This window comes from Epinephelus lanceolatus, chromosome 1, assembly GCF_041903045.1.
Source record: "Epinephelus lanceolatus isolate andai-2023 chromosome 1, ASM4190304v1, whole genome shotgun sequence".
Classification (NCBI taxonomy): Eukaryota; Metazoa; Chordata; class Actinopteri; order Perciformes; family Serranidae; genus Epinephelus; species Epinephelus lanceolatus.
In genome coordinates, this window is record NC_135734.1 from 30,312,664 (window position 1) to 30,331,983 (window position 19,320).

Consider the following 19,320-nt stretch of genomic DNA (forward strand, 5'->3'; position numbering starts at 1 on the left):
CTCCAGTTTCGTGCTAATTACTGTATTTTGCTTGGTATTTCGCGTGTTTCATGTTAAAAGTTTCATATTTTCGACAGTCCTTGAAGGTACCACTGTTCACCGGGGTCAGTACTGCGCAGGTGCACCGCATAACAGGAAATACTATCAACAATGTTTTGAAGCGTGCCATCAGGCCAGAGAAACGTGGTTTAATGTCCATTTAGGTTTACATGTAGGACAACAGTATGCCTTAAGGATGCAGCGAATACACAAACTATATGTTCCTGTAAAACGTAGAGAGTTATGATGTAAAGGAGGTGTTTGTGTAGAGTAATAATGTGGAGAAGATCTCTGAGTGCAGGCTACAGATGCTTTGGGTGCAGGAGTGTTGGACCAAAGGTAATTAACATGTCAAATTGATTTTTGTTGTTGTACTCTTGGAATACTATCTGTCTTTAGCACGGTGGAGTAAAGCAGGCTGTTGGAAAATAACCCCCTTACCAAGTTTTAACTTTACACCAGACATAAAGTAGGGAAAAGTATGAAAGTAAATGTCCCCCAATATCTTGGCTGATTAATGATAAATGAAAAATAACGATCCCCACTAACAACTAGACTGCTTTGTTTATATCTTTATTGAGCCTAATGATTGATGTTCACTTAGCCTACATTTGAGTGGATTTAAAAGATTTAATTTCAACTTCGGAAAGACGCAGTCTTCATCAAATCTGGGTAAATAATCACACTGACAGATTGAGCTGTCAATCCCTGACTTCATCACCAAGATAAAACTGTAAAGGGCTGACGGGTGCGTATAAGAGCTGGATAGATGTTTATTTATCCACAATGCAGTGAGGTAGTATTAGAATCAATCCCTGTTTGAACATTTTAATGAGCACAATAACTCAGTTGGTGAACTGTAGAATTCAGTTCAGTTCAATTCAACTTAATTTACCCCGAAGGAAAGTCTTGTGTCAGAGAATGCTTCAAATTACAGAAACACAAAGTACAGTAACCACAATTTAATGTTCAAAACCAGCACCAACCAGACAACCAGTTGTCGGGTTCCCTGGGTCAGGGTCACTCACTGGGCCCAATTTTAGAAAAATAGAGTATTAGAATTATGTTTTCAATGAGCAAAAGCAAGAACCAGCGCCTAACAGAGTAACAAAAAGAGTACGATAAGTACAAGAGTTACTAAAAATGAACTAAAATGGTGAAAAAAACAGACTGTTCCTGATAATCAATGTTATATTGAATATGATATAACAATCAGAAGTAGTATTGCACATGACTGAGAAAAGGATATTGCACTACACTGATGAGTGATCATGATATTTAACTAATATGTTTGAAATAAGTATGGCAGCCATTAATCGTCCCCCTTTTCTAATATTAGGAGGGTCAAGACTCCCTGTGTCTCCAAAATTACATCTGTAGGGCTTCAACTAACACTTCGTTATTGATTAATCTGTAAATCCCACTTTATTAACTAATTACAAATGTCCACCTGAAGTTTATGGACCCCAATGATATATCTCAAAATGGATTATTTAGTTCACTAACTCTCAAAACTGGAGGTATTGTAGTGGCTCAGAAATACAAACGACTTGAAGCAAAAAGTAGACAAAGACTTGCAAAGAAACTTCTCTTCATCGAGTTCCAAAAACAGGCAATGGTCCAAACAAGGTACTCAGTTGAAACAGGTAAGACTTGAACGTAGCATCATCAATCTGGCAAATGGTCAGGCAGGCAGACACAAAGGCTAGAAAGTGAGGATGGATGCAAACTACTGCAGGTGAAACCAAGCCATTGTTTTGTTAGTCTCAAGTAAGTGTAAAATCTTTGCACTCAGGTCCCAAGTCAAGGCGGCCACATCCTGAGCCATATCTCAAGTCAACACTGACAACTCCCAAGTCAAGTCTTAAGTTTAAACTTTGAGTTTCAAGTCCTAAACATGTCATAAATCACTCTTCACCAAATGTAATACCATTTTACCAACAGAGTAATAATAAATTAAATTTCTAATGCTTTTTAAAATATGTATTTATTTGTTAAAACAAGTTTGTTGGAAGTTGTTGCATCTCCATCTGTAATTTTTAACCCACATATTTTACATACTGCAATTAATTTTATGTTGACCACCACGTAGTCTCTGTATGTGAATGAAATTATCTTTTATATAATTTTTTCCAACTGTCACTTAGCAGTGTAACATTAGTTCTTCATGGTTCTCTCCAGCGACTTGACTTGGTGCTGTCAGATTGGCTCAAACAAAGTAAATCTGGGGAATTGCATTACTTGATTCAGAAAATGAATGGAAATTACCTGATTTGAATTGTGGCACGTTGAACTTTGTAAAAAACATATAATAATCTTTGGGCTTTGGGGAAGGTATCAAGTAAAAAAAAAAACTAGACAGTCTGGCAGGGAAGGAGTGGAGATGGGCCATTACATATCCTGCTGGGCTGATTAGGGAAATGGAAAGAGGGTGAGTATGTGGGCGGGGAAGGTCAGGTGATGGAAACGTGAAAGGTAGGAGCTGGCTTGAGTTGTGGCAGATATTGTTTGTAATGACAGGAAGCACTCAGCCACAGATATTTGGTATGCTCACTCAAACATATTATCTTTGTTTTCCTGTCACTTACAGAAATCCACTATACATTGTATCAACTTGTGTAGGTATATCTAATCTCACATAACTCAGAGTACAGATTACTTGATCCTCCACTGAGCAGAGGAAGCTGAAAGCTGGTGAATTGCGGGAAAGACGTGTCTTGGATATACGTCAATCAGTGGTGTCCGAGGTTCAATCTGAAATTTTCAAATTCGACTCAGCGTCACTTGCGTGGCAGTGGGGATTACCCTAAGGGGGAGTCACATGGATAAACCAGCAAGTGTGAAATGCATGTTGGAATGTTACTAGAAACTCTTTTTAATCTTTTAGGGAATTTGGGGCCCCCATGCAGTGCGTACATGCAGCGCTCCGGCCTTACCTGCAGGCAGGATCACAGCACTCCAGGCAGTGGACTTATGGAGGAGACACTTTGAAGAGAGAGGTGTGACGGAGCCGGACCACTCCAGTCAATACATCATTGCTCATCTGCTCGGGGCTAAAACTGTAAGAGGGAATTCTCTTAGCTCATTCTTCATTTTCTGACGCATTTGCTGAATAGCTGCATTCTTATCTAATAGCATGTCATGTTCATCTTCTTTATGGTGTTTCTGTATCCAGATAGAAAGTCTCGAGCAGGGGAAGTTAACAGAGTTTCTCAGCCAAGAAAAAACAGAGCAGGTGTGGAAGCTCTGCTCTAGACGCTTATCCAGGTAGAAGGTTTACAGACACCTCTGTGTGAATACCCAGATGTTTTTTACTGAGAATACTCATGAGTGTGTGTGTGTGTGTGTGTGTGTGTGTGTGGGGTGCAGGATGCCTGTGCAGTATGTGATTGAGGAGTGGGACTTCAGAGATCTGACACTGAAGATGAGACCTCCTGTGTTCATACCGAGACCTGAAACTGAGGTTTAAGAGAAGAAAAACAGGCCACACATATACAGTCAGGTCCATAATTATTTGGACAATGATACAGTTGTCATCATTTTGGCTCTGTACACCACCACAATGGGTTTTAAATGAAACAATGAATACCTGCTTAAAGTGCAGACTCTCAGCTTTCATTTAAGGCTTTTTTCAAAAATGTAGTATGAACCGTGTAGGAATTACAAGCATTTCTTCACACAGTCCCCCAACTTTAAGGGCTCATAAGTATTTGGACAAACTAACATAATCATCAATTAAACAGTCAGTTTTAATACTTGTTTGCAAATCCTTTACAGTCAATGACTGTCTGAAGTGTTGGACGCATAGGCATCATCAGATGCTGGGCTTCTTCCCTGGTGATGCTCTGCCAGCCCTTTACTGCAGCCGTCTGCACTTCCTGCTTGTGTTTTGGGTGTTTTGCCCTCAGTTTTGGCTTCAGCAAGAGAAACGCATGCTCAATTGGATTCAGGTCAGATGATATGACTTGACCATTGCAGAACATTCTACTTCTTTGCCTTAAAAATGTCTTTGGTTGCTTTTGCAATATGCTTCAGGTCAATGTCCAACTGCACTGTGAAGCATCGTCCAATGAGTTTTGAAGCATTTGGTTGAATCTGAGCAGATGATGTAGCCCCAAACACTTCAGCTTTCATCCTGCTGCTCTTGTCAGCAGTCACATCATCAATAAACACAAGAGAACCAGTTCCACTGGCAGCCATACATGGCCATGACATAACAGTACCTCCACCATGCTTCACTGATGAGGTGGTGTGCGTTGGATCATGAGCCCTTAAAGTTGGGGGACTGTGTGAAGAAATGGTTGTCATTCCTACACGGTTCATACTACATTTTTGAAAAAAAGCCTTAAATGAAAGCTGAGAGTCTGCACTTTAAGCAGGTATTCATTGTTTCATTTAAAACCCATTGTGGTGGTGTACAGAGCCAAAATGATGACAACTGTATCATTGTCCAAATAATTATGGACCTGACTGTACGTACAATGTACAATAAAATCCCCAAAGATCAATCAGACATAACATTTGTGTGTGTTGGTGCAGGAGTTAGTTGAACTCGTGCTTGCTGATCTGGAGACAGAGCCCAGGACTGGAATGGGTGCAGGTGCCCAGCACACATGCTTGGAAGTGGGATGTGGCTCCGGTGCCATTTCTCTGAGTCTGCTGAAGAGTCTGCCTCAGGTGAGGTTTGTGTTTATTGTTGGAAATAGATTTTGAGCCTCTAGTAATGTCAGTGTCGGCCTATCAGTTCACCACTGTGATTCAGGCTGAAATATCTCAACAACTTTTTGATGGATTATCATGAAATTTGGTACAGACATTCATGGCCTCCGAGGATAAAGCCTCCAAACTTAAGCAATCTCATGACTTTTTCTGTATTTTAAGTTTTCACTTATTGGGTCAAATATCTCAAGGTTGATAGATGCAATAGGCACCATTTTTTTTTTACAGACTATCATGGTCTCATGATGAGTTTGGTATCTCTGACTTTTTGTTTGGTAACACCATGAACGGTGGTTTTGAATTATATATATTTTAACAACTATTGGATGGATTGCTGTGAAGTTTGGAACAGACAATCATGTTCTCCTCTGGATTCATTAAAATAACTTTGGTGATCCGCTGACATTTCATTTGGCCTCAAATACCTACAAAACTAATGACATCCCCATCATCACCAGCTGTTCTTTGCATCTAGCCATAATTAGCAAATGTTAGCATGCTAACACACCTATCCAAGATGTTCAGCATGGTAAATATGATGTGCTTGTGATAAGCATTTTAAAAATGTCATTGTGGGTATTTGCAATGCTGGCATTAAAAGAGTATTCCACTGCACTTCTATAACATTTTTTCTAAATGTCATTTTTTTTTATTTCCATGCATTGTTCTTTCTTGTTCAAACCTGCTGCCTACATTACCCACAATGCACCATGAACACCAACAGTTAAGTTGGTGATTTGGGTGTTGTATGTTGAGTTTCATTTACCTTGGACTTCAGAGCCAGGAATGACGTCACTCCAGAATTGACCAGGTTACAGTAGAAGTCGGAAAACCGAGATGTTGTTAGCAATCCCAGTTCTAGCCAGGTTAGCCATTGTTAGCAAAACCAGTTGATAACAAATTACAATGTAATGTTCACATACAATCACCATAGCAACATGTCCACAAACAGAAGTTAGACAGTGCTGTGTGTATGACTGTTTTAATGAGACACAAATAAGACAGCAGTGCTAATAAACTGTATAATAGTTAAGCTTTTACTGCTGTTAGTGGGCGGATCAGCCATATTGGATTTTGAAATCAAGGATGGTGAGTCTCAAGCAGAGATAAGGCGAGGGCTGCAGAGGTCTGAGTACCTCACTTGTTTGTAACTGCACCAACCCAGATATTTTGTCATTTTCCAACTTGTAGTCCTCAGCCACAACTAACGTCACATTTATCAGACTTTGCGCAGCTCCCTCTGAAGCCACAAGAGGCTTTATGCAGTGTTGTTACAAATGCAGCAGCACTCCCCAAGACCTGCAAACAGACATTGATGTGTAAAATTTGTGGAGTTCCCCTTTAACATTAGCCTGGCTGTAGATTCATAGTCTTGTTTTGTAGATGCTGAAATGAGGAGTCAGTTAAATGGTCAGTAGGTTGAGGGAGAATGTATTTAGTACAATTGTGATGAGTAACATACTAAACACTGGCTTGTGTCAGTTTCATAAATGCTAACAGAACAACAGTTTCCTTGTCTTATGCTGGTCAGACTGACAAATGTAGTACTTTTGTTTTTGGAACAGTCAATAGCCATGTCTGAATTTTGACATTTTAAACTCTAAACAATGCATCAAAATCAGTAGGTTATCTGTTAATGACAAAAAAACACTAGTGACAGCTGTAGAATACACATGGCTGAGTAAAGGAGCTTTGTAGTAGAATGCGTCATTGTTTTCACATCATAAAGCATGAAGTTAGCTTTGTCTATTTGTTTTTCTTTCTCCAACTGTTAACAGATCGTAAAGTTGTAAAAATGTCTTAAATTTTTATGCAGACAAATAGATGATTTTCCCCGAGGTAGTTGTATGCACACAGTTAACAGCAGTTTAATTGTTTGTTTCTGTCTGACTAGCTCAAAGCCAGCGCCGTGGATCAAAGCCAGGATGCGGTGGATTTAACAAGAGAGAATGCGCTGAGGTAATTGTACCATATAACATGTGCGCAAGTTGTAAATGTCCCATTAGTTTACACTGATTGTGGTTAGAGACTGACAATGAATGTTTTTCGAATCAGGGCATACAGAGTGATGCATAAAGTCTGATGAAGGGTTTTCTCTGCAGGTTGGGGCTTCAGGACAGATTACAGATTTATCATATAGATGTGATGAAAGGTATGTGACAGCACTGCATTGCAGATATTAAAAAAAAAATAAACATATTGCCAGTTTTAAAAAAGTATTAATTTGTGTTTTGTCAGATGCAGACGCTGTATTGAGCCTCTGTAGCCACGTCTCAGCTTTGGTGAGTAACCCTCCATACCTGTTCTCAGAGGATATGACGACGCTGGAACCTGAAATACTGAGGTGACTGTTTATTTTTTATTTTACCTCCCCATAGTTAGCATCTATAAGCAGTATAAACACATAATAAATGGTTGTGTAACACATTATAATAAACTATAATGCAGCTTAACTGTATTATTTATGGAGCTGTCAGCATTTACAACTCTTCCTATGAAGTCGTCATAACTTCTTCATTTAATAAAGGATTGACAGCACAGTTTAATTTAATAATGATTACATGCATGAATAGATCCTTATAGTGTGCTGTAAAAAAAAAAAGTTTATACACATTCCCGGGAAGATTGAAGATAGCTCAGTATATTTGATTACAGTACTGTAGCTAAGTCATCAAGCATTCATATGGGATATTAATAAACACTATAAAATATCTATCCAAATTTAGCTTTAGCCAAGTTTAGCCATGGCTATCTTGCTAGCAAGCTTTAGCTTGGTTTGCCTCTTTAGCTTTAGCAGTGTAGCTGAGTGGTGTGGTTTCTGGCTGTGTTTTGCTGTTAGACAAAATTTAACGTGCTGTTTTCTCTTTAATTATTCATTTTTATGACATAAAGAATTTTTTTATGCTAAAACATGACAAGTCAGATTCTGGTCTTTTCTAAGTTTTGACTGAACACATAATATTGGCTTTAGGCCTACAGTGTGCTATAAACCATTTAATTGAGTGTTCATAAATGCTTAACAGGGGTTGACATAAAGTCATGCTGATAATTTTACAATTCTTGACCAAAAATAATATTGTATGTAGTTGTGAAATTTGATGTTTGTTTCGGAGAAACCGAGTAACCATGTCAAACCTTTGAAAATGCATAAAGTGAGTTATAAAATTAATTTGCATCTGTGCATTTAGTGTCCTTAGAATTATAATTATTATTAGTAGTAGTATTTATTAGTATTAGTATTATTAGAAACTTGCGCATTAAATGGATGTATGTAAGTGATTTATGGATTACTGTGCACCCAGGTTTGAAGACCACGCTGCTTTAGATGGAGGTGAAGATGGCCTAAAAGTGATCAAACAGATTTTGACATTGGCTCCACAGATTCTATCAAATCATGGGTAAAGAACCACTGCCCGACACAAGCATGCACACACACACACACACACACACACACACACAGACACAGACTAACCCACCTGGGTTTAATTCCTAACGGCGGCTTGTCAAGAAAGAACAGCATGTTCTGAAAAACACACGTATCGCGTTGCCTCTTTAATGAGTTAAGCTTTTTAAGAGACTTCCAGTAAATACAGTTCCAGACATGTGCCACTTCCCTCATGTCAAGGTTGCGTCTGTCAATTCTGCCCAGTAGATAATTATTCTTTAATCCATTTTGTGTCCTCTCCCTGGTGAATAACAGCCGTGTTTACTTGGAGGTGGATCCCAGACACCCCCCGCTCATTCGACGGTGGGTGGAGGTGAATGTGGAAGAGATGCATTATGTGGAGACACGGCACGACATCAGCGGCAGGTCTGTGTAGAGAGCCTTTATGTCTGTCACCTGAACATCATTAAAGCATCATGTAACCTGCTGTAACTTCATGCTGAAGTGTCCACCTTTTAGTCCCATCACTGTCTATTTGATTTAAAGTACTAAAATCTTCACTCAATTACAAATTAAGCTTAATGCACCCCTGCTATTTGCTTCTTTTGCATTTCAAATACAAATTCAGAGGTTATTTGTTTTTGTTTCCTAGGCCACGATTCTGCATCCTTCAGAAAGAAGAGTCACACAAGCACCACAAGCTGGATCTAGATTGAGAAACTGAGATCCTATTACGCTGGCTTTTGTCCAGGTCGCCACAGTCTCAGCTCCCCTACCCCCACTGAGCCACCGAGCACGCACTCGCACCCATCTGATCATTCAGCATTCACAATTTGCAGACGCTCAAATCATATTCATGTCACTGTTGCACTTTTAATCTGGTAACATTTGTGATCACATCCTGTGCCACAATAAAAAAAAAAAGTGTGCGAGATGGCACAATAGCAGGCTCAAAGCTGAAGGTAATTACTGAGGCTTTTCTTAGAACACTCCCTCTCAGAATCTCACCCTCCTCCCAGGAAGCATTCAGTAGTTCTGTGAATCCGCTGATGAACGGTCCTCCCCTTCACTCGTCTACTCGCTGACTCAGATGCAGCCTGTACGCATTGTTGGGCAAAAAACACACACACACACACACACACACACACAATGTGGCCTTTACTTCCTCACACAATCTGGGTCCCACACACACACTTAATAAAGCTCAAAGGCCACAAAGTCTTTGTGTTTCAAAGGTGATTTGAAGCCGAAAATATTTCGAAACAAGTGTCACAAGAGCGAGTCATCATGCGGTGGTTAATAATAATGACGATGATGATGATGACAGTATTTCTCTTGACCCCGTGACTAATACTGGCATTTTTAAGAGACAATGACTAAAAGAACGGCAAGTTAGACTCCAGTTGGTTACTTTAATAGAAAAATGTACACATGTAAAAGGTAGAAAAAATGTTGTACTGAGAAAAATAAAATGGCATAAAAGATGTCTCAATGGAATCAGTGTACTTCTCAGGAACAGTATGTACATCCAGAACAGATGAGGGTATAACAGATATGGACCATTTCCACATCCGTCATGACATAAGTGAGTACAGTACTGAGGTTTGCTCACAAGTCGTCTTTTTCTGGGGCTCTTCATCACCCAGTCCACGACAAATATAGTCAGAAACCAGGCACGTCAGCATTAACTGAATTTGTACATATTTTGTCAGCAAAAACACGACCCTGTGTCCAGTATTTTCGTGACTGGCCTCCAACTGCTGGAGCAGCGGTGTCATTTACAGGCACACAGAAGACCTGTTTGACAGTTTCTTTCCTTGAAGTCATCAACATGGACTTGAGGGACCCCTCATACCTTGAAAGGATAGTCCTGTATGTAACGCAGCAGAGGCCTCGGGAGTGGTAGCTGGTTGGGGCAGTCAGAGTGTCTGTTTATAACAAGGCGTGTAAGGTGCTGTAAAGAGGGGAGGCCTTGGGGCTTGTACACGGCCCGCTTCAGTTTTAATACCACAGATGTCTCCTGAATTGTCTGCTGAGAGGGTTTGGTAGGAGCCTCTTCCTCCACCTTCCCCTCCTCCGCTTTCCTCTCTGGTCCCATGTAGTGTTGCACCAGACTGAGCACGTTGGGGAAGGACGATAGGCTGGGACGGGCCGGGGAGCTGGAGTCAAGAAGAAACTGGGCGCCACTGTACTGGATGCGTATACTAGTGGGGCCGCGTGCAGTCCTGACCGAGAGGGTCAGCATGTACAGAGGGTGGCTGCTGTCCCGTACCAGAAAAGCTCCTTCAGATGCCTCTTGTAGTGCAGCGTGGGCCTGAGCTGCAGTTACAGCTCCCCAGTACCATCCTACACACAGATTCTTAAATATTAGTCACTGTGAACACTCACTTTTCACTCCCAAGTGTGTTGCTTAATTTTACAGTTCACGATGTAATAACTAACAAAGGACAAAATGTGCCAAACAGTGTCTGGAACAGCTTGTGGATTTTCAGGAATCTCACTTAGGGCTGCAAATGTGACACAATTATACTGTACCTGAATTTTCTAGATAGCAGAAGTTGCTGGCGATCGCCCGCAGGTCCTTTGTGGGGTCCCATAGCGGAGGGGTGCTTTGAAGGCAAGGGGTGGGAGGTACAGTTCCTGTCCGCATGCCCCGTGGGGCTTCAGTGGACGGAGCAGCGGGAAGAGGAGTCCTGGGACTGGAGACAAGACGGAAAATACGGTTTAAAAACACAAACATTTTTACTGCAGGCGTCCCTCCTCCATGTTAACACAGGATTCCACATCATTATATGCAGTTAAGTGGTTGCTGCTAAAAGGGAGGACATTTCCTCTGGTCACACCACTGTACTGTTTCAACTTGAGAACCACAAAATTATGATTTTATAGTCACATTTTTATTTTGACTTTGTGGCACATTTTGTGTTTTGTCTGTTACAGCTGGCAATCTGGGTCAGAGCACTCTTGGAAAGAACATTTTAACCTTAGGCTTTCCTCGTTAAATAATGGTTAAATTATGAAAGAACTGTGTAATTACTTTTATTAGAAGTGTGAAGCATCTAATGAAAGGCATTTTTTGGTTTTATAACAAGCCTTTTTTTATTAGGAAGAGGTAGACCTGAGTTACACAGAGTCCTTACCCTTTGAAAACGTTTATAATTAACTCTCCTGTTTACAGACTATACATAGCTATGACTTAAGGCTACATTAGAATAAATTGCTTTTACAGGCAGAATTGTTTTTTTATGTGTTCTTATTACAAACAATAAAAGAGAAAAACGCAGAAACAAAGAAAATCAACTCACCCTGGTACACAAAGAATCATGCTATATCTTGAGTCCTCAGGTTTAAGATCCGGTCAAATTTTCTTCTTCAGAAAATAACGAGAACATAAAGAGACTGAGCTCCTGTGTTTAAGAAACAAAAACACATTTAGGAGAAAATAACGTCGGTGAGATATGGACAGGACTGTGAGAGAGCCCCGCGCGTCCCCGGTCAGGGTCTGGTCCTGTACTTTATATAAGAACACTGTGTAGCCTATAAAACGTACAGTTTGAAAAAGAATAAAATGGAAACAATGAGTTGAAAACATAAAAATCTCCGTCGCGGCGGTTTGGAGTGTGTTGTCACCAGAATGGGATCCAAATGTGTGAGGGACAGAGTGTAAAGGCTTGGCTTTTAAAATTTACCGTTTCCTAGAAGTCTATTCTGAGAACAGCACCGGCGGCTCTGACGTCACGCCGGCCGCACCAACTCCCATTCCGCACCAACCGCCGCTGCGTCCCTCGCGCCCTCAGCCAGCGAACCACTCCGGTATTAAAACGCGTTGTTTCGCGCGTAAAACTCTTCTTTTTAACGCTTAATTCTCAGGAGAACATGTCATTTTTTCAGTCCGTGTATTCAGACTCACCCCCCCCCCCCCAGGTTTCCACCCGCCGGGTCCTGCCTTCGCTGAACCGGCGCTCGCTCCCAGGAATCGCGCGGCAGCTTCTCCCTATCCGCTTTCCAGGAATAATTGCAGGGCTTGACTCCGCCCCGCCGGGCGGCCCTGACAGAGCCTTCTTTCTGGGAATTCACCGCCTCGACATTAAAGATAATAGGAATGCACACACAGGCTGTTTCCAGTAATATAGATTTCCCTCGATCCTGGTTGGAAAAACACGGCGAGAGGTTTTCTCGGAGGTTTCTGTCGGAGTAATTGCGCTCGAGAAAGCAAGTTGTTGTGACACTAAACTAAAAGACGGGTAAAGTCTACTGTAAGCTCAGAGACATGTCATCTTGCTCACGGTTTGTTCCATCTTCACTTTCATATTGCATTATGCTTCATTTGTTAAACCAATATCTTTGAATGTAAAACTGACCTCTCCTGATATTTACTTTCTAGCGACTCTATCTAGGAAATCCACACCAGCTCAATATCTTTAACTTTAAATGACTTGATTCATGCCACACGAGGGCTGCTGAGTGAAACACTGATGCTGGATTTTCCCTATGTTATATCCCCACAACAGTCTGAGCCACCTCTCTCACACATGTGGTACACTGGAAACAAAGCAACACGTGAAACGATCCTGTATCATAATCATATCCAGGAGAGCCTACTGATCCCAAACAGCCAAATCTCAGCTATTTTCCAAGAAATCCTGAAATGTGCGTTCTTTTTGTTCCAAGAAGTCTTGTGGACTTTTATCTCACCCTGCTGGATGCGGTTGAACAAATATGGTTTATAAGTTCAGAACGAAAAAGAACACCACAAATATTTTTGTGACCCCCTCATTTTGTTTTATTACATTATTTTTTCTGTAACCAGATTACTTCTATCACTGTCACACACAAAAAGCAAAACGTGCAGCACGCACAGTCCATTTAGAGCAATCACATGCAGCACTTTAAAACAGGAACACACAGACATGGAAGAAACCACACAGAAATATGTGGTGTTTTCCAAATGAACATTGTCTCAGAGTGCATTACGTGCAGTTTTGCTTTGAGAGAAGAGACTCCAGGGACAAGAAGAATTATCCATCTGAATGATCTAGTTTGGTAACTGGAGACCATTACAGGTAGGCACGGACATTACCGGGAATGTGCAGATGAAAAGGAACATACTGTATGAACGTTCCTAGCTCTTTCACACTGAGGTCTGTATTTTATACCTGAGCATAGTGTAGAGCTCTTGAGTGACTAGTTTGGAAAAAAACAGTGCACTTACGACACAATGCTTAAGTGCAAGAAGGCCAAAAACTTCAAATACTGAAAAAGGAGGGCTGTGTACACAAGTCCAAATCCTGCTGCAACTAATGATTATTTTCATTGGACATTAATCTCCCAATACTTTTCTTGATTAATTGATTGATTGTCATACATAAGGTCAGCAAATAGCTTAAGTATACAAAGGCTTAGGTTTTGCAGCAACAATGAGAGGGACACAAATGAAAAGGGGGTTTCGGGGGTCCTCCACCAGAAAATTTTGAGCATCAAACACTTAATTTCCTGATTTCTGGTGAAGTTGTATCCATCGATATATGATTTAAATGACTTAAGTTTAGTCAGAGTAGATGTCTTTAGCTTCTTTAATATTTTTATTGGAGGAGACAAATACGCATGTTCTAAGTACTGAAGGGACGTGTCCTCTGTGCCCTCCCTGAAATCTACACCACTGTGTAGATATATGAGTCCTGGGAGTTTGAGGGTTCTCCACAGTGTCTTAGCTGTTCCTAGGACTGCACTCTTCTGGACTAAGACCCCAGATGTTGTACCTGGAATCTGCTGGAGCCACTCTCCCATACTGGGGGAGAGGGGGTATATATATATATACTTCCTTAGGTTTAGTGTTGTGTAAGTTTCCTAGTGTTAAGTAGCCAAACTATTTTTTCTAATTTAGATTAACCTGTAAATGATGTCTGTGATTAAGTGATTAATTAATAATCTAGTCCATGAAATGTTAAAATAGTAAAAGAAAATGCCCATCGCAACATCTAAGACCCCAAGGTGACGTCTGCAAATGGCTTCTTTTATCCAAACAATAATCTAAAACATATTTAATATACAGTTATGACTAAGAAATTCTCACATTTTAGAGGCTGGAACCATGACAGTTAAGTATAAATATATATATATACCTACATGAACATATTGTTCATTTTCTGTAACAGGAAATTATAAATCCATTAGCAAACATCAATCAAACCAGAACTTTGAAACATTACTGCCTATTAAATTAAATGTTCCTCAAAAGATTCGAAGAGCATTTAATTAAAAAAAGAATTTTGTTTATGCAAGCTCTTCCTCCGTGCACAATTTAATTTTTGACAGTTGTCAGCTGTGATTAGCTCCTTAATTTCCATTTTACACTTGACTGCAGATCAAAAGTGCCTCTCTCTCTCTCTCTCTCTCTCTCTCTCACACACACACACACACACACACACGCCACATAATTGCAGTGATATATTGAATATGCTCAACTTTTTCTGTGTGAGCACGCTACATACTCAGAACTTAGACCTACTTAGAATCGGTAAGTGGATTGATGTTTGGGACACAATGAGTAACTGTTGTCCTCTTCCAGCTTGGAGAAAAAATGGGCGTTTTCCAGAGGATTCTGAGAAAAGCTTTAAGTGCCTGGAATCAGCAACATAAATCCATCCGCTGCTTGTTAGGAGAGAGGAGCTTATTCATCAGCAGAGCTTTATTCACAAGGAGCAGGACAACTGCTGATTAGAGATGTCCTCCACATAAGAAAATCCTTTTGAACAATTTCGGCTATTAGTGTGTTGACTTAATCTGCAGATAAACGTGGTCACACAAGGGCAATGTCAATGTCAATGTCAGCTTTATTTATATAGCACCTTTAAAACAGCCAACAGCCAACCAAAGTGCTTTACAGTTAAATAAGCAAGAACAACAACAACACACAAAAAACATTCATACAGTGAAATATAACAAATGTAAAAGACCAAATAGAGGTGACTGTACTCAACCAAAGGCTGAGGTGAACAAGTGAGTCTTGAGCAGTGATTTAAAAGTGGAGAGGCTATTCGCAGTCCGCACAGTCAATGGTAATGCGTTCCACAAAGTGGGAGCCGTGACTGCAAAGGCTCGATCTCCTCTAGTTTTTAATAGTGATCGAGGAACATCCAAGACCATCTGATTCGCTGACCTGAGGGCTCTGGAGGGCCGATGCAACACAACAAGGTCAGAAAGGTATTCTGGAGCCAGCCCATTCAGAGACTTAAAAACAAATAAAAGAATCTTAAAATCAATCCTGTACCTAACCGGAAGCCAGTGAAGTGAAGAGAACACCGGAGTTATGTGCTCCTGTTTCTTTGTCCCAGTTAGGAGACGGGCTGCTGCGTTCTGAACAAGCTGCAGGCGGTTAAGCACTGATTGCTCAATGCCAACGTACAGGGAGTTGCAGTAATCTAAACGAGAGGTAATAAAAGCATGGATAACTTTTTCGAGGTCTTTCTGGCTTAGATCAGGTTTAACTTTGGCTAGAAGCCTCAGCTGAAAAAAGCTAGACTTGACCACTGAGCTGACCTGTTTGTCTAGCTTAAAAACACCATCAATAATCACACCAAGATTCCTAGCATGGGATCTCATGTAAGGTGCTAGTGGGCCCAGGGAGCTGGCAAGGACCTGAACCAAATCAGGGCGACCGAACAGGACAACCTCTGTTTTGTTTTCATTTAATTTTAATAAGTTTAAGTCCATCCATGTTTTAATGTCACTTATGCAGTTTAGCACGGCCTGAAGGGAATCTTTGGAGGGAATTTTTAACGGCAAAAACACCTGCACATCATCAGCAAAGCAGTGAAAGGGAATACCATGCTTCCTAAATATCAACCCCAGGGGTAGCATATAAAGGGAGAACAACAGGGGGCCCAGAACTGACCCCTGGGGGACCCCGCAGGTCAGAGGGGCCACTGAGGACGAAAACTGCCCCATATGAACAGAAAAGGATCTGTCCGAGAAGTACGATTTAAAACCAACTTAAAACAGTGCCTTTTATACCTACACAATGCTCTAGGGCACTGCGTAATGTGTAAGGTTTGAAATGTGGCAGTGATTTTTTTTTTGCCATAGTGGCAGCACTGCTCCAGGTGATAGCAGTCGCAAATGGTTGACAGTCCAGTTGGTGCACAACTTTGGTCCAAACGGACGTATCTTAATAACTCTTGGGTGGATAGAAATTCATTCCCAGAGGATGTATCCCTCAGTCTTTGGTGTTCAGCTGACTTTGTATCTGGCACCACCATAAGGTCAAAATCTTTTTTTGTCGAGTCGTTTTGGCCACACAGACCGACTCATAAAACTAATGACATCCCCACCTGTCTACTGTTGTAGGCTTATTTTGTGTTAAATGCTAATTACAAATTACAGTTGTTGATATGGTTCACTATATTCCTGTTAAAGATCAGAATGCTACGGTAGTATTGTGTTAGCATGTTAGCATGCCGACAGCTTCTATCAGAGATGTGGACTTGAGTCACATGACTTGGACTGGAATCAGATTTGAGTCAAAATATTTGATGTCTTTAGACTCGATTAAAGACTTGCATCTCAACTTGGACTTTAACATCAATAGCCATGTTTCCAGCAGCCTGTTTAGATGCGCATCTAGAAGTATCGCATCGGAAAATTATGATGGAAACGGCAAAATTCGAATTAAAATCCCCTGATTCACACAAACTAAAATATGCTTGCTTTAGCAGAGTTTTGGTTGATTCGAAAAATGATTTGCAAAACGGGGGATGGAAATAGTTATGTTCGAATTAAGTCTGACATAGTGCACCTCTCTCCATGGTGATATCTATGCTCTGGTTCGGGAAGGCGGTAATGCATTTACAAGCTGGTTGCCAACCACCAGAAAACGTAGAAGAAGAAGAAGAATGTGAGACTTGTTTTGTTTCCGGTTCTGCGGAAAACTTGCACGAGTTCATAGTTTTCACCAAAGTCTGTACATTTAATGGAAACACACAGGATTCGTATTTCTTTTAATGCGCATTTCCCAATGATTCAAATCACTTTTGAATGGAAACATAGCTAATGACTCATGACTCTACTTGGATTTGAGCCTTTTGGCTTAAAAATACTTGATACCTTCCCCCAAGTTCAAGGATTAAAAATTTAAAAAGTGGGTCACAGGAAAAAATTGATTAATTTTTCCCTTAATTTCCTGAATCAACTAATGTTAACACTCTTTCCCGATAGTAATGGTGCGTTCCAGGCAACCCGTAACTCGTGTTTTCACAACCTGTAACCCGTGAAAGTGCACTGGAACGGCAGTCAAACCCGTAACTTCCCACCCGTGAACTCGTACCAGATCGATGTACTCCCAGTTACGCTTTCTGACGTCACACAGCCCTCTAAACAAATTACCTTACTCCTCTAAACAACAATGGCAGCCCTATGGATGCGGTGTTGATGCAGGTGATACATGGTGAGAAATAGACATAAAATAACCCTAATGTTAACGCATTATTGGCAGCTGCTCTAACAGTTGGTTTCCAGTGCAAGAATAATCAATACAAAATACGTTTCCAAACACACAGATAACGTAAAATAAAAAGTATAATAGCATCTGTGACCTTGTGCGCTGTTTCTCCTCCTCCATTTCGCTCAAATCAGCAAGGAGCAGGCACCTTTGGTGACAGAAATATTGGGGAAGCACAAACAAACGGTTCGCCATGTTCAACGTTAAACAGGAAGTAACTGGCAGTTTGTCGTAACTTTTCTGGAACACTACAAAGTCGTAACTCGTGACTTGAAGTCATGACTTACGAGTTCAAAAGCCTGCCTGGAATGCACCATAACCTTCCCAGATCCTCTTTGTTTGAACCGATCTGACAGCATCCTGTCAAGTTGCAGGAGCAACCATAAAGAATGATATGTCGAGCACTAGTTTGAAAGAATTACATCAAAGATAATTTCGTTCACTTAAAGAAATTACACAGTGGTCAAAAAAGGGATTTGCAGCGAGCTAATATTAGCTTCACAGCTAAGTAGCTATTTAACAAACTTTTTTTTCTAAATAAATGCAGAATTTTAAAAAGTATTCATGAGTTTTATAAATTTAATACTGCATTACATCTGGTGAAGAGCGCATTATGACTTGTTAAGGACTCAACACTCAAAGTGTAGGACTTGGGACTTGACTTTGGATTTGAGTGCAAAGACTTGAGGCTTACTTGTGACTTGCAAAACAATGATTTGGCCCCACTTATGACACTTACATTATAGTAGGTTAAAGCACTACTGCACTACCGTCAACTAACGTTAACACAATGCTAACACTAAATTCCCAAGATCTACTTTGTTTGAATCGATCCGACAACATCCGGTCAAGTTGCAGAAGACAACCACGAAGCACTAACGTTACGATACTGAGCGCCAGTCAGAAAAACCAAGACGATAATTTTGTTCATGTACAAAAACTACACAGTGGTCAACAAATAGGGAATTAAAGTATACAAGCTAGCACGTTAGCTTGCGCATTATGACCCGTTTAAACCCTGAATTTAAAGTGAAGGACTTGGGACCTGACTCTGACTTGTCAGTCTTGACATGGGACTTGAGTGCAAAGACTTGAGACTCACTTGTGACTTGCAAAACAATGATTTGGTCTATACTATAGTAGATTAAAGCAGTATACTGTGCAGCTCCACAGAGCCGTTAGCATGACTGTAGCTGGACTATTAGCTTCATTAATGAGCACCACCATTCTCTATAGAAAAGACCATGAATGCAACTAATTCGATTTCTTAGTCAACTCAGAGCGTTAAAACCAATTAGTTGACTAACCTACTAACAGTGAGACTAGGTGTGTGCACATCATTAGCACCAGCCTATAAAGGGTCCCTGAGTTTGTAGTCCAGTTCCGTGCAGGCTCTGCAGAGGCATGTTGCAGACACAGCAGAGGAGGATTATTATCTAACAGCTGAGATAACCACCAAAGCGATTTCCAAAAAGGAATTAGCCAAAACGAGCTGTGACCAGTTATTAAAGTGTTCTTGTTACTAGGAGTCTTGTTTGATGACACAGACGTGGTTGCACATTCATACTGTACTCTCAGATGACGCTGGCCTGAGCTCCTCCTGAATTGATTTTCATGCAGTTAAGTCAACACAGTGCTGTCTTTCAATCGCTGCACACTGCTGTGACAGGAGGGTGTTGTT

General features: G+C 40.7%; 2 protein-coding genes across 5 annotated transcripts; one reads left to right on the top strand and one right to left on the bottom strand.

The window, feature by feature from the left end:
- Positions 1–105: 105 nt before the first annotated feature.
- hemk1 (HemK methyltransferase family member 1) lies at positions 106–11,422 on the top strand. Of its 2 annotated transcripts, none has more exons than XM_078169244.1 (11): positions 106–378; positions 2,927–3,100; positions 3,215–3,306; positions 3,409–3,502; positions 4,579–4,716; positions 6,653–6,717; positions 6,861–6,910; positions 7,003–7,102; positions 8,061–8,156; positions 8,459–8,569; positions 8,796–11,422. In XM_078169244.1, the coding sequence occupies exons 1-11, from the start codon at positions 316–318 to the stop codon at positions 8,857–8,859; spliced, it is 1,047 nt and encodes a 348-aa protein (XP_078025370.1). In that variant the 5' UTR covers positions 106–315; the 3' UTR covers positions 8,860–11,422. The 2 variants fall into 2 exon arrangements, with proteins under 2 accessions (XP_078025370.1, XP_033483629.1); XM_033627738.2 differs by having other exon boundaries at positions 108–378; positions 6,997–7,102.
- Positions 9,536–12,070, bottom strand: cisha (cytokine inducible SH2-containing protein a). 3 transcript variants are annotated; one of them, XM_078169251.1, is made up of 4 exons: positions 11,833–12,070; positions 11,449–11,513; positions 10,679–10,842; positions 9,536–10,489 (listed from the first exon to the last, which is right to left on the bottom strand). In XM_078169251.1, exons 2-4 carry the CDS (start codon positions 11,466–11,468, stop codon positions 9,993–9,995), a joined length of 681 nt encoding a protein of 226 aa, XP_078025377.1. In that variant the 5' UTR covers positions 11,469–11,513; positions 11,833–12,070; the 3' UTR covers positions 9,536–9,992. The 3 variants fall into 3 exon arrangements, with proteins under 3 accessions (XP_078025377.1, XP_033483632.1, XP_033483631.1); XM_033627741.2 differs by having other exon boundaries at positions 11,449–11,550; positions 11,833–12,069; XM_033627740.2 differs by lacking the exon at positions 11,833–12,070 and having other exon boundaries at positions 11,449–11,826.
- Positions 12,071–19,320: the final 7,250 nt, after the last annotated feature.